General features: G+C 40.6%; 1 protein-coding gene and 1 long non-coding RNA gene across 2 annotated transcripts in view; one reads left to right on the top strand and one right to left on the bottom strand.

Annotated features, from left to right (window-relative positions):
• The window catches only part of LOC129533499 (uncharacterized), an 88,016-nt gene that overhangs the window by 68,702 nt on the left and 5,240 nt on the right, over window positions 1-14,074 (bottom strand). The gene's annotated exons all lie outside the window — the stretch shown is intronic.
• Window positions 8,983-14,074, top strand: part of EFCAB3 (EF-hand calcium binding domain 3) — a 46,303-nt gene continuing 41,211 nt past the window's right edge. Inside the window, 2 exon segments of the mRNA XM_031011278.3 lie at window positions 8,983-9,078; window positions 12,648-12,701. Coding sequence (XP_030867138.3) covers window positions 9,045-9,078; window positions 12,648-12,701 — 88 coding nt within the window. The 5' untranslated portion in view covers window positions 8,983-9,044.

Here is a 14,074-nt window from a genome sequence, read left to right as displayed (position 1 = left end):
AATCTCCTTAAACTGATAAGCAACTTCAGCAGTGTCAGGATACAAAATCAATGTGCAAAAATCACAAGCATTCCTATACACCAATAACAGACAAACACAGAGCCAAATCATGAGTGAACTCCCATTCACAATTGCTACAAAGGGAATAAAATACCTAGGAATCCAACTTAAAAGGGATGTGAAGGACCTCTTCAAGGAGAACTACAAACCACTGCTCCTCAAAATAAAAGAGGACACAAACAAATGGAGGAATATTCCATGCTCATTGATAGGAAGAATCAATATCATGAAAATGGCCATACTGCCAAAAGTAATTTATAGATTCAATGCCATCCCAATCAAGCTTCCAATGACTTTCTTCACAGAACTGGAAAAAACGACTTTAAAGTTCATATGGAACCAAAAAAGAGCCCGCATTGCCAAGACAATCCTAAGCAAAAAGAACAAAGCTAGAGGCATCACACTACCTGACTTCAAACTATACTACAAGGCTACAGTAACCAAAACAGCATGGTACTGGTACCAAAACAGAATATATAGACCAATGGAACAGAACAGAGGCCTCAGAAATAACACCATATATCTACAACCATCTGATCTTTGATAAATCTGACAAAAACAAGAAATGGGGAAAGGATTCCCTATGTAATAAATGGTGCTGGGAAAACTGGCTAGCCGTATGTAGAAAGCTGAAACTGGATCCCTTCCTTACACCTTATACAAAAATTAATTCAAGATGGATTGAAGACTTACATGTCAGACCTAAAACCATAAAAACCCTAGAAGAAAACCTAGGCAATACCATTCAGGACATAGGCATGGGCAAGGACTTCATAACTAAAACACCAAAAGCAATGGCAACAAAAGCCAAAATAGACAAATGGGATCTAATTAAACTAAAGAGCTTCTGTACGGCAAAAGAACTACCATCAGAGTGAACAGGCAACCTACAGAATGGGAGAAAATTTTTGCAATCTACCCATCTGACAAAGGGCTAATAAGAATCTACAAAGAACTCAAACAAATTTACAAGAAAAAAATAAACAACCCCATCAAAAAGTGGGCAAAGGATATGAACAGACACTTCTCAAAAGAAGACATCTATGCAGCCGACAGACGCATGAAAAAATGCTCATCATCACTGGTCATCAGAGAAATGCAAATCAAAACCACAATGAGATGCCATCTCACGCCAGTTAGAATGGCAGTCATTAAAAAGTCAGGAAATGACAGATGCTGAAGAGGATATGGAGAAATAGGAACACTTTTACACTGTTGGTGGGAATGTAAATTAGTTCAGCCATTGTGGAAGACAGTGTGGTGATTCCTCAAGGATCTAGAACTAGAAATACCATTTGACCCAGCAATCCCATTACTGGGTATATACCCAAAGAATATAAATCATGCTACTATAAAGACACATGCACACGTATGTTTATTGCAGCACTATTCACAATAGCAAAGACTTGGAGCCAACCCAAATGTCCATCAATGATAGACAGGATTAAGAAAATGTGGCACATATACACCATGGAATACTATGCAGCCATAAAAAATGATGAGTTCATGTCCTTTGCAGGAACATGGATGAAGCTGGAAACCATCATTCTCAGCAAACTGTCACAAGGACAGAAAACCAAACACCGCATGTTCTTACTCATAGGTGGGAATTGAACAATGAGAACACTTGGACACAGGGCGGGGAACATCACACACCAGCGCCTGTCGGGGGGTGGAGGGCTGGGGGAGGGATAGCATTAGGAGAAATACCTAATGTAAATGACGAGTTGATGAGTGCAGCAAACCAACATGGCACATGTATGCCTATATATCAAACCTGCATGTTGTGCACAGGTACCCTAGAACTTAAAGTATAATAATAATAAAAAAGAACAGAATGAAAAAGAAAGAATATTCTATAATCTATTAATCAATTTTTCCTGTTATGAAAATATTTCCTAACAATACATATTTATTATTACTTTTATATAAATAATAAGACAATATGTAATTTAAAACCTCTTATAAGAAATAGCATTGGGATCACTGTCTTCCTTCTCTCCTACTCCTGTCCTTGTTCTTCAAAATCTTTCATGTAGATCAAGGACTTTTGACTTTGTGCCATGACCCCTTTGTAAATCCGCTGAATGGACCACTTCCGAGTGTAATGTTTTAAAATGTATAAAATAAAATAATAGGATTACAAAGAAGCTAATTGTATTAAAATATAATTTATCAAAACATTAAAATATAAATTATTAGTATTTATTAAAACATTTAACACTTTCTAGTAGCAGATCAATTTTTTTTTTTTTTTTTTGAGACAGAGTCTTGCCCTGTCACCCAGGCTGGAGTGCAATGGTGCAATCTTGGCTCAGTGCAACCACCGCCTCCTGGGTTCAAATGATTCTCCTGCCTCAGCCTCCCCAGTAGCTGAGATTACAGGTGCACACCACCATGCCCAGCTAATTTTGTATTTTTCGTAGAGATGGGGTTTCACCATGTTGTCCAGAGTGGTCTTGAACTCCTGACCTCAGGTGATCCACCTGCCTCGGCCTCCCAAAGTGCTAGGATTACAGGGAGTTAAAATTATTTTTATAATTTTAAAGTAATGATGAGGGCCAGGTGCGGTGGCTCACATCTGTAATCCCAGCACTTTGGGAGGCCAAGGAGGGCAGACCATTTGAGGACAGGAGTTTGAGACCAGCCTGGCCAACATGGTGAAACCCCGTCTCTACCAAAAATACAAAAAAAAATTAGCTGGGCATGGTGGTGCATACCTGTAATCCCAGCTACTAGGGAGGCTGAAGCAGGAGAACTGTTTGAACCCAGGAGACAGAGGTTGCAGTGAGCCAAGATCGTGCCACTGCGCTCCATCTCAAAAAAATAAAATAAATAAAAAATAAACTGATAATAAGCATGAGCAACATTTCAACATATTTGGAACAACTATATTATGATTTGAAAATGTCAGTGATTTCTATTAGTGACAAAGTCACAACTTATGCCACTATTCTTAGGTTTACTGCCTACATTAATAATTGAAGAAAATAATAAATTTAAGTTAATGGTTAGTGAAAAGAAAGACACACTTTTGGCCAAGCATTGCGGCTCACACCTGTAATCCCAACACTTTGGGAGGCAAAGGTGGGAGGATCACTTGAGGCCAAGAGTTCAAGACCAGCCCAGGCAACATAGCAAGACCCTATCTCTATTTAAAAAAAAAAAAAAAAAAAGGGCCAGGCACGGTGGCTCATGCCTGTAATCCCAGCACTTTGGGAGGCTGAGGCGGGTGGATCACGAGGTCAGGAGATCAAGACCATCCTGGCTAACACAGTGAAACCCCATCTCTACTAAAAATACAAAAAATTAGCCAGGTGTGGTGGCAGGCGCCTGTAGTCCCAGCTACTCAGGAGGCTGAGGCAGGAGAATGGCGTGAACCCGGGAGGCGGAGCTTGCAGTGAGCCGAGATGGCGCCACTGCACTACAGCCTGGGCAACAGAGCAAGACTCTGTCTCAAAACATAAAAGAAAAAAGAAAGTCTTTTTTTCCCATTCCAGCTCAAGACCTCCCTGAATTCTGGCAATACAGGGTCAATAGACCCAGGTTAAAAACTCCTGATACAGGTCACCCATCCAATACTCTGACCTCTTGTTCCTTGATATCTTTAACTTCAGTCATTTTTTTCCTCCCTTCCATCTTGATTACCACTCACATAGTAATGACCTAGAACTTGTCCTTCCCTAATACTTCATCACCTCCAAAATTTCTGTTGCATAGACTCACTCTCTAACCTTTTTCCTTCCAGTTCATTTACTATGCAGACATTTTTGCCATAACACCACATAGGAATTCCTGAAAAACCTCCTGTTCTGTAAAATTACCCACTAAAGTAACGGAGCTTATGGAGAAAATTCTGGAAGCACGCTCAAAATCTATGCCAGCTTGTAACCAGAACAGTACCAAAAGCACAAGGAAACTTGTACAGCCCAGGCAAATAGCACAGAGCAGCTGTAAGATATTTAAAAATGGGCCGGGCACGGTGGCTTATGCCTGTAATCTCAGCACTTTGGGAGGCCAAGGTGGGTGGATCACAAGATCAGGAGTTCAAGACCAGCCTGGCCAAGATGGTGAAACCCTGTTTTTACTAAAAATACAACAAATTAGTGGTGGCGGGCACCTATAATCTTAGCTACTCGGGAGGCTGAGGCAGGAGAATCGCTTGAACCCAGGAGGCGCAGGTTGCAGTGAGCCAAGATCACGCCACTGCACTCCAGCCTGGACGACAGAGTGAGACTCCATCTCAAAAAAAAAAAAAATTAAAAATGCATACACACACACACACACACACACACACACACACACCAAAAAAGGAGTTAAAGAGCTGGCTTGCCATTCTGAAATAGTGTAGATGGAAGTAGAGCTCTGAGCCAGTGAAGCTGGTTCCCCCTTCTGCATCACAGGCACTAATTTTTTAATTTTATTAAAATATGGAACAGAAAGGGCTCCAGCTGTAGCTCCAACCTAAGATTTTTTTTCTTGCTTGCTGAAGAAAAGAATTCCCTTCTTATTAAGGAAAAATTACATATGAACAAACACACTGTTCACATTACTGTGATATTATTCCATTTACCAATTGAATATGATGAAACAGTGCTACTGAATCATATGTTGTACCAGAACAGAGTATAGAACTCCAACTCCAGCTATTCCAGCCATGTGGAGACCTTCATGCCTTTGACCCTACTATTCTTTTATTATTCAACAACCCCACCAGCACCTCTCTTAATTTTCTCCCTTCCTTAAATTAGATTCACTGCCTCAACATCATATAAGCTTACAAACTCTCTGAACTTCAAATTTCCTTGGCAAAAACTTGGCCATCTTTTTACTCCATGCTTACCCCTGAACAGCTTAACATTGCTGGAGAAGATCACAAAGCCATGCTAATAGAACTCACTTCACATAATGGGCAGAAACTTCAAGTTAGCCCTTAACACTGCCAAAAAAGTCCCTGCTATGTTTTCCAAGTAACTTCACTTTCTTACTCTCAGAGACAATTTCACACCTTCTCTGTCCAAATTTCCAGTGTCTCCTCACCTCAACTCTCAATTGATGATGTCACCTCAAACTTCATAGAGACAATAGATGCAGTTAGAGAAGAAAGACCTCATTTTCCTACCTCCGTTTCTATGAACCTATGTATACCTATGCCCCATGCCCTGCCTTTTGTCTTACTATAAAGGGGAAAGAATGCTCCTTTCATGGGCCAGCCTTTCCACTTGCACCCTGGATCCTATTTCCTCTTGCCTTCTCAAAAACTTAACTCCTGCAATATTTCCCCTTTCCTGCATCATCAATTTCTCCCTCTCTGAAGTATCTCTATCTATATTTCTCTTGACATGCAGCTATGCTTTTCTCTCACACTTGCTCCCTCCTAGCTACCACATCATCTCTTGGTTCCTCTGCACAGCAGAGTTGCCTCAAAAAGTTGTCATTACTCGTCGTTTCCATATCCTCACCTCCCATTCACCCTTCAGCATTCTCCAATTAGGTATTTATCTCCACATTGGCACCAAATGAGCTCTCAACAAGACTGTCAATAATCTACTTCTTGCCAAGGCTCACAGTCAATTCTTTGTTCTTATTTTACTTGACATCTTAGCAGTATTTGACATAAGTGGCCACCCCCTTTTTATTAAAATACATTTTTCAGCCAGGCACGGTGGCTCATGCCTGTAATCCCAGCACTTTGGGAGGCCGAGGCAGGTGGATCACTTGAGCCCAGGAGTTTGAGACCAGCCTAAGCTACATGGTGAAACCCTGTCTCTACAAAAAATAAAGTAACTATCCGGCTGTGGTGGCACGTGCCTGTAGTCCCAGCTACTTGGGAGGCTGAGGCAGGGGGATCACCTGAGCCCGGGAGGTGGAGGCTGCAATGAGCTGTGATTGTGTGCCACTTCACTACAGCCTGGGTGCCAGAGCAAGACCCTGTCTCAAAAAAAAGAAAAAGAAATGTGTTTTTCTCTAGACTTTTAAAGCCCCATACTCACCTGGTTTTCTTCTTCCCTCACTGACATTTTCTTCTCGGTTTTCTTTCTGACTGTTCCTCCCCTGCAAGATCTCTAAATAATGAAGTGACCCAGGGTTAGACCCTTGGCTGTCTTTTTATCTACACTCTCCTCTTAGGAGATTGCATTCAGTCTCATTGGGTCAGATACCTTCTCTAAGCTGGTAGAGTAAATTTATATCTCTAGCTCAATTTCTCTAAGTCAGCAATAGCATATCAAACTAGTTATTTGGTATCTCCACTTGAATTTCTAAAAGTCATCACCAATTTAATGGAATTATTGGTTAATTCTCCTAAAATATCTCAAGTCCTCCCCAAGTCAGTAAAGGCATCCCATCCACCCTGTTGATTGGGGATGGTAGACTAGGTTTCATCTTTGATTTCTCCTTCCTTCATATCCCACATTTAAATCTAGGTTCATCAACACCTGTGAAAAGAAGGGAAAACAAAATTTCGAAAAAGAAATCTAGGTTCAAACTGAAAAATACATCCTGAATCCAAGCCCACTATTGCAACCACAGCCCAAGCCACTGTCATCTCTTTACTGGGCCAGTGAAACAGGCTCCTGTCTGGTCTCCATTCCTCCAGTTTCCTTATCCTATCCACACCAGCCAGAGTGATCTTTTGAAAGCTGCAATCAGGTCAAGTTACTCCAGTTTTCCGAGGCCTCCAATGACATTCCATTGCAATCAAAGTAAAATGCAGACTTTATCATCGTGCCCTACAAGGCCCTGCATGATTTGGCCCCTGTCACACTGACCTTCTGTCTCTCGATCATGGCAAATTCATTCCCACCTTAGGACTGTTGCACATGCTGTTCTTCTACTAGGAATGCTCTTCCCCCAACTCTTCACATGGCTACTCATTTCTCATCATTCAGCCTTCAACCCAAATAGACCCTGCTCTGAGAGGCCTTTCCTGACCTCCCTGTCTAAATCAATCCCATCCTCTATTACTGTTTATTATGTTGCCCTATTTTATTTTTGATAGCATCTTAACAGTACATCAAATTATCCTTTTTGTTTGTATGTTTATTATCTGTCTCTCTCACTACATTGTACACTCCTTAAGAGCCAGAACTCTGTCACCTTGCCTACTTTTGTATCCCCAAAGCCTATCCAAGTGCCTGGCACCTAGAAGGTGATACATAAATAGCTGTTGATTAATTGACTAAATAAAAGTACATAGGGTCAGAGTCGTTTATCCTCTCCCTATGCTTAACTGTAACCAATCACTTCTTAATTTAGACCACTCTGGTGGTCTCTAACACAAAGAAAAACAAAAAAATTGATAGATTTGTCACAATTAAAGCTTTCTTTGTTTCTAAGATAACACTCTTATCTCTGAGGATAAGTCCATAAAACTCTAAGGAAAAATTTAAAGATTAGTAAATTCTGGCCGGGCATGGTGGCTCACACCTGTAATCCCAGCACTTTGGGAGGCCAAGGTGGGTGTGGCTCACTTGAGGTCAGGAGTTCAAGACCAGCCTGCCAACATGGTGAAACCCCATCTCTACTAAAAATACAAAAAATTAGTTGGGCGTCGTGACGTGCACCTATAATCCCAGCTACTCGGGAGGCTAAGGCAGGAGAATCACTTGAACCCGGGAGGCAGAGGTTGCAGTGAGCTGGGATCATACCACTGCACTCTAGCCTACGCAACAGAGTGAGACTCCACCTCAAAAAAATAAAGAAAAGAAAAAGATTACTGACTTCTTATGATCTTCATAACTTCAGAACTTCATACAGCATTAATGGTGAGGGTCTCAGTAACATCAGTTCATCTGACTCTGGGGTATACTTTTCTTGCCTTACAGGTGAGACAGCAGTTGACCTGAATGACTTAATGGATGCTGTCAGTTACATCAAGGGTGAGTTGCAAGCTATAATGGAAAGATGTTGTAAGTAACATCTTAATATTTGCAATTAATATTGGAGAAGAATATTTTCTATTCATAAGTGTTCAGATTTTTCATATAACGTATGTTCCATTTTTGTGGATGCTGCTGAAGTTGAGTAAGCACCAGCATGGCACATGTATACATATGTAACTAACCTGCACAATGTGCACATGTACCCTAAAACTTAAAGTATAATAATAAAAGAAAAAAAACTTAAAAAAAAAACAATAACTAATCTGTATTTATATATCAGTGCCCATACTAGTCTCCAAAATTTTCCGCAAAACAGTTCTTCAAAGTAGTAATAGATATCAAGAGCCACAGAACTATTCATACCCTTTTCCCCACTAACCCCAGTCTTAGAAATTTATCCTTTAAAAATAGTTTTATTGAATAAAATGAAAAATTTTCAGTCTAAGGACTTTCATTCTCATAATCGTGAGAAAATTGAAAGTGATTAGAAATATCTAACCATACAGGAATTACTACATAAACCATGGCATGTCAGTTTAATGGGATACCATGTTAAAATGCTAACTGTAAAGATTATATGGCAACTTGGAAACATGTTTATGAAGGAATGATTTTAGGTTGGAAAAGCAAAATACGGAAGTGTACATGTATTAGATTTCCACATTGTAAAAGTACAGCCTTATTGCCAAGACCAAAATGGAATATCAAAAACTAAAAATGGTTCCTGTGTTAAGAGTGATGGAATTCTATCTTTCCCCTGTTACATTAATCTGTAATGTTGTTACATAAAACTAAGTCCCTATATGTATTTTAATGTGCTGTGGATTTTGCAACAACCCACCAGTCAATTCCTAACCCCTGGTTACTTTCTTCTTTGTAGCCACTTTCTGATTCTTTCAATCAGAATTAAAGATTTTTGTTTCTGATTCTCCTATTCTGGATGATAATGTATATAAGCACAGATAGTGTTCTTTGTCCTTTGCAAATAATTCTGTAATATTTTTGCAATTCATTTCTCACCCTTTCTAAGTAGAGGTGAGTGATGTCCAGAACTTAGACAACTTTCTAGCAAGCGAAGGGATTGAGCTCACAGAAGAAGAAATGAAGGAGTTGATGCCTCATTTGACATTTAACGGTGAGGTGTATGTTTTATAATTATGTTACCTTCTTAGAAGTGTATTTTTGGGCTGGGCATGGTGATTCACGCCTGTAATCCCAGCACTTTGAGATGCCAAGGCAGGTGGATCACCTGAGGTCAGGAGTTCGAGACCAGCCTGATCAGCACAGTGGAACCTCGTCTTTACTAAAACTACAAAAAATTAACTGGGCGTGGTGGTGGACACCTGTAATCCCAGCTACTCAGGAGGCTGAGGCAAGAGAGTTGCTTGAACCCAGGAGGGGGAGGTTGCAGTGAGCTGAGATTGTGCCATTGCACTCCAGCCTGGGCAACGAAGAGCGAAACTCTGTCTCAAAAAAAAAAAAGAAGTGTATTTTTGTCATCCTGTACATAACATCCTCAGAAATGATCCTTAGCTTTGTAACAACTAGAACATAGCTTCCCAAACTTAAATGTGCATATGAATCACTTGGTCGTCTTGTTAAAATGCAGATTTGGGGGCCAGACATGGTGGCTAACACCTATAATTCCAGTGCTTTGGAAGGCTGAGGCAAGAGGATCTCTTGAGGCCAAAAGCTCAAGATCAGTCTGAGCAATAGACTGAAACCCTGTCTCTACAAAAAAAAAAAAAATTAATTATCCAGGCGTGATGGCACATGCCTATACTCCTAGCTAATTGGGAGGCTGAGACAGGACAATCACTTGAGCCCAGGAATTCGAGATTGCAATGAGCTATGATTGCACCGCTGCATTCCAGCCTGGGCAACAGGGCAAGACCATGTCTCCTTAAAAAAAGAAAAAAAAAAAAAAAAAAAAAAAAAAAAAGCAGATTTTGGTTCAAGAATAGGGTAGAGCCTGAGATTCTACCCTCCTAACAAGCTCTCAGGTGATGCCAATGATGCTGGTTCACGAGCCACCTTTTGCCTATCAAAGACCTAAAAGATTTAAAAAAGACATGATATGTTAAGATTGTGCCTGACTTGCCAGGCGCGGTGGCTCACACCGGTAATCCCAACACTTTGGGAGGCCGAGGCGGGTGGATCACCTGAGGTCAGGAGGTCAAGACCAGCCTGACCAACATGGTGAAACCCCGTCTCTACTAAAAATAAAAAAAAAATTAGCCGGGCTTGGTGGCACACATCTGTAATCCCAGCTACTCAGGAGGCTGAGGCAGGAGAATCACTTGAACCCAGGAGCGGGAGGTTGCAGTGAGCCAAGATTGCGCCACTGCACTCCAGCCTGGTGACGGAGTGAGACTCCGTCTCAAAAATAAAAAATGAAAAAAAAAGATTGTGCATGACTTTCATTTCTTAAATCACAAATACAACCAATATGCTTAGTTGTGCCTGATGGTATGATTCCAGCCTGAAAAATAAGGAAAAATATTACAGCGAGTGAAACTAGAAAATAAAATGAGTATTAGGAAGAGATACACAGGGGAAGGAGGGGGAATTTGGGGTTGTTTGTTTATTGAAATTTTATTATTGTTTATGGAGTCTATTTACATGGCTTACTCACTGGCCCTTGTGCTATATAAATACTTTTTTATTTCTACCACTTTCTTTTCTGTTCTGATATCCCAGAAAAAGATGTTCTAAGTGCATCGGAGGATAGCGTTTCTTACTATAATGCTTCAGTGATGTTGTCAGAGAGTTTCTATTCAGCCTGGCCTTGAATTTAAAAGAGTATATTGATTTATTCAACCAACAAATATTTATTGGTCACTGAATATGTCAGGCCCTATACTAGGTACTAGGAATACAAGGATGAAGAAAGGAGACATACTTCGCTTTCTCTACGGAGCCCAACTGAAAGTAGGAGATGAGACACTGAACCATTAGGTTTCTCAAATCATGGTTTTATAGCAATAAATTTGAACCAAATTTATTGCAAACATATGTTGCAATATATATATGGATATGGATATGGATATGTTGCAAACATATCTCCATGTTCTGTTCTCTCTAGTTTTTCATTTCTTCCTTTTTGCCTATATTTTCTTCCTCTTCTCTCTTCAGTTGAAGAGATTTTGTTTTTTGTTTTGGGGACAGGGTCTGGCTCTGTCACCCAGGCTGGAGTGCAGTGGCATGTTATCAGCTCCTGGGCTCAACCTTGCAACCTCCGTCTCTTGGGTTCAAGCTGTCCTCCTACCTCAGCCTCCCAAGAAGCTGGGACTACAGGCACACACCACCACGCCCAGCTAATTTTTGTATTTTTTGTAGAGACGGGGTACCACCGTGTTGCCCAGGCTGGTCTCCAACTCCTGGGTTCAAGTGATACGCCTGCCTCAGCCTCCCAAAGTGCTGGAATTACAGGCATGAGCTACCGCACCCAGCCAGTTGAAGAGATTCTTTACAACCCTTCTTAATCCACTACTCTTGATCTCATCTACTCTCTTTCCAAAAATTATTCCTTTAATAATTCCTTTCCAACATATTCAGTTTCATTTATCTCTCTGTATCCTGCCTCTAAAAAAGGCAGATTGCCTTCAGATCAATCTTTACATAGCAATGGTCAGAAACCTTCATGACTCTTTCCTATGTTCCCAAAAAAGTCCAAACAAAACCCACGGCAACATAGCCCCCATGTACTTCTCAGCTTTCTCCTCCACTACTTCCAACATGTCATGCTCCAAACCAACTGAACTACCCACAGTTCCCTCAAAATACCTTGTTCCTTCTTATTTTTGTCCCTTTGATTAATATAATTTCCTAAAGCACAGAAAAGATGAACTGCTTTTTGAAAAGCAGAGATAGGGCCAGGCACAGTGGCTTAAGCCTGTAATCCCAGAACTTTGGGAGGCTGAAGTGGGTGGATTGCTTGAGACCAGGAGTTCGAGACCAGCCTGGCCAAACTGGCGAAACCCCATCTCACTAAAAATAAAAAAATTAGCTGGCATGATGGCACATGCCTGTGATCTCAGCTACTTCAGAGTCTGAGGCACGAGAATCACTTGAACCCAGGAGGCAGAGGTTGCACTGAGCTGAGATCGCACCACTGCACTCCAGCCTGGGTGACAGAGTGAGAGACCCTGCCTCAAAAAAAAAAAAAAAATGTAGAAATAGGTATCTCTTTCAAAGACTCATCCTTGCCAGGCACAGTGGCTCACACTTGTAATCCCAACACTTTGGGAGGCCAAGGCATGAGGATCACTTGAGGCCAAGAGTTCAAGACCAGCCTGGGCAACATATGGAGACCCCCATCTCTACAAAAAAAAAAAAAAAAAAAAAAAAACAAATTGTTTAATGAGCTGGGTGTGGTGGCACACACCTGCAGTCCCAGCTGCTCAGGAGGCTGAGGTGAGAGTATCGCTTGAGCCAGGGAGGTCAAGGTTGCAATGAGCCATAATCATGCCATGCACTCCAGCCTGAAGGACAGAGCCAGACAGAACCAAAACAAAAGTTCATCTTTTTTTTTCCATCATATTCACCTGACAGAAAAATGAATCCAAATTCCAAAGCAAACCAATGTTTCTAGTTCTTCTAACTCATGGAAGAATTTCAGCCTATTATATTGTTTTTAATAATTCCCAACTGTTATGAATTTTTATGTGACTGCCTCTGTATCTAAACCAAAATGTTTTACAGGAAATGGAAAGATTAATGTTAATTCAATAATGGAGGGCCTGAAGAAGTTTAAACGTAAGTGAAAATTTATTATACAATATAAAATTGTAATCTGATGCTATATGTGTATTTTTATCTGTGTTTTCTTGGTTATAAAAGTAATATATGTTCAATATAGAAAATTTCTATATTTAGCAAATGAAAAGATGAAAAAAGGAAATTTTAATAATTCTTAATTCTGTCCTCCAATGATAATCCATAATTTTATCACCACAAATTTTTTCCTTATGCATACATAATTTCTGTGCTTTTTTATCCATGTCCAATGTATTTACATTCCCTTTTCTTACTCATATTAAAATCTTACTTTTTTATAAATATAGCTAGGCCGGGCACGGTGGCTCACACCTGTAATCCCAGCACTTTGGGAGGCCAAGGCGGGTGGATCACCTGAGGTCAGGAGTTTGAGACCAGCCTGACCAACATGGTGAAACCTCATCTCTACTAAAAATACAAAAATTAACTGGGCGTCATGGTGCGCGCCTGTAGTCCCAGCTACTTGGGAGGCTGAGGCAGGAGAATCGCTTGAACCTGGAAGGCGGAGGTTGCAGTGAGCCGAGATTGTGCCATTACACTCCAGCCTAGGCAACATAGAGAGACTCCATCTCAAAAAATAAATAAATAAATATAGCTAATAATCTAAAGTTCCTTTCTGGATGCCTCTGAAATTTAATACATAATCTCAGTACTTTTTGCTTGTAGGCCCCTTATATTTAATTATTTCTAAAGTAAGTTTCTTATTGCCAAAATGCCATGTTCCAAATGAAAGGGAGATTTGAACATTATGCTGTGAAATTGATCAACAGAGGCAAGGTAAAACTTGTCTCTGCCCTCTTACCACACACGTACAACCTCAATCTTGAGTTCATTTTTAAGTAATCTTGATTTATTCTCTGCATCTGCATTCCTAACAAGTGCGACAAAAAAGAAATTTGCTGTGTCTCTGCAAGCCTGACTGTGTTTCAAAAAGGAGGATGTTGCAGGGCATGGTGGCTCACTTCTATAATCCCAACAATTTGGGAGGCCAAGACAGGCAGATTGCTTGAGGCCAGGAGTTGGAGAGCAGCCTGGGCAATATGACAAAACTCCATCTCTACACAAAATTACAAAAATTAGCCATGTGTGGTGGCATACACCTGTAGTTCCAGCTACTCAGGAGGCTGAGGTCGGAGAATTGCTCGAGCCCAGGAGGTTGAAGCTGCAGTGAACTGTGATTGCACCACTGCACTCCAGCCTCGATGATAGAGTGAGACCTTGTCTGTAAAAAGAAATAAAAAAGGAGGATGTAAGAATAATTTAAGGTGTATTATGCAAGTATCCACAAAATGAATTTTAATAGAAAATAAATTTAAATTCTGGGTACCCATGACTAATATTTCCAAGTTAGT

Source organism: Gorilla gorilla, chromosome 4 (assembly GCF_029281585.2).
Source record: "Gorilla gorilla gorilla isolate KB3781 chromosome 4, NHGRI_mGorGor1-v2.1_pri, whole genome shotgun sequence".
Lineage (NCBI taxonomy): Eukaryota > Metazoa > Chordata > Mammalia > Primates > Hominidae > Gorilla > Gorilla gorilla.
The sequence above is the reverse complement of the archived record's forward strand: the minus strand, read 5'-3'. Positions and strand labels throughout refer to the sequence as shown.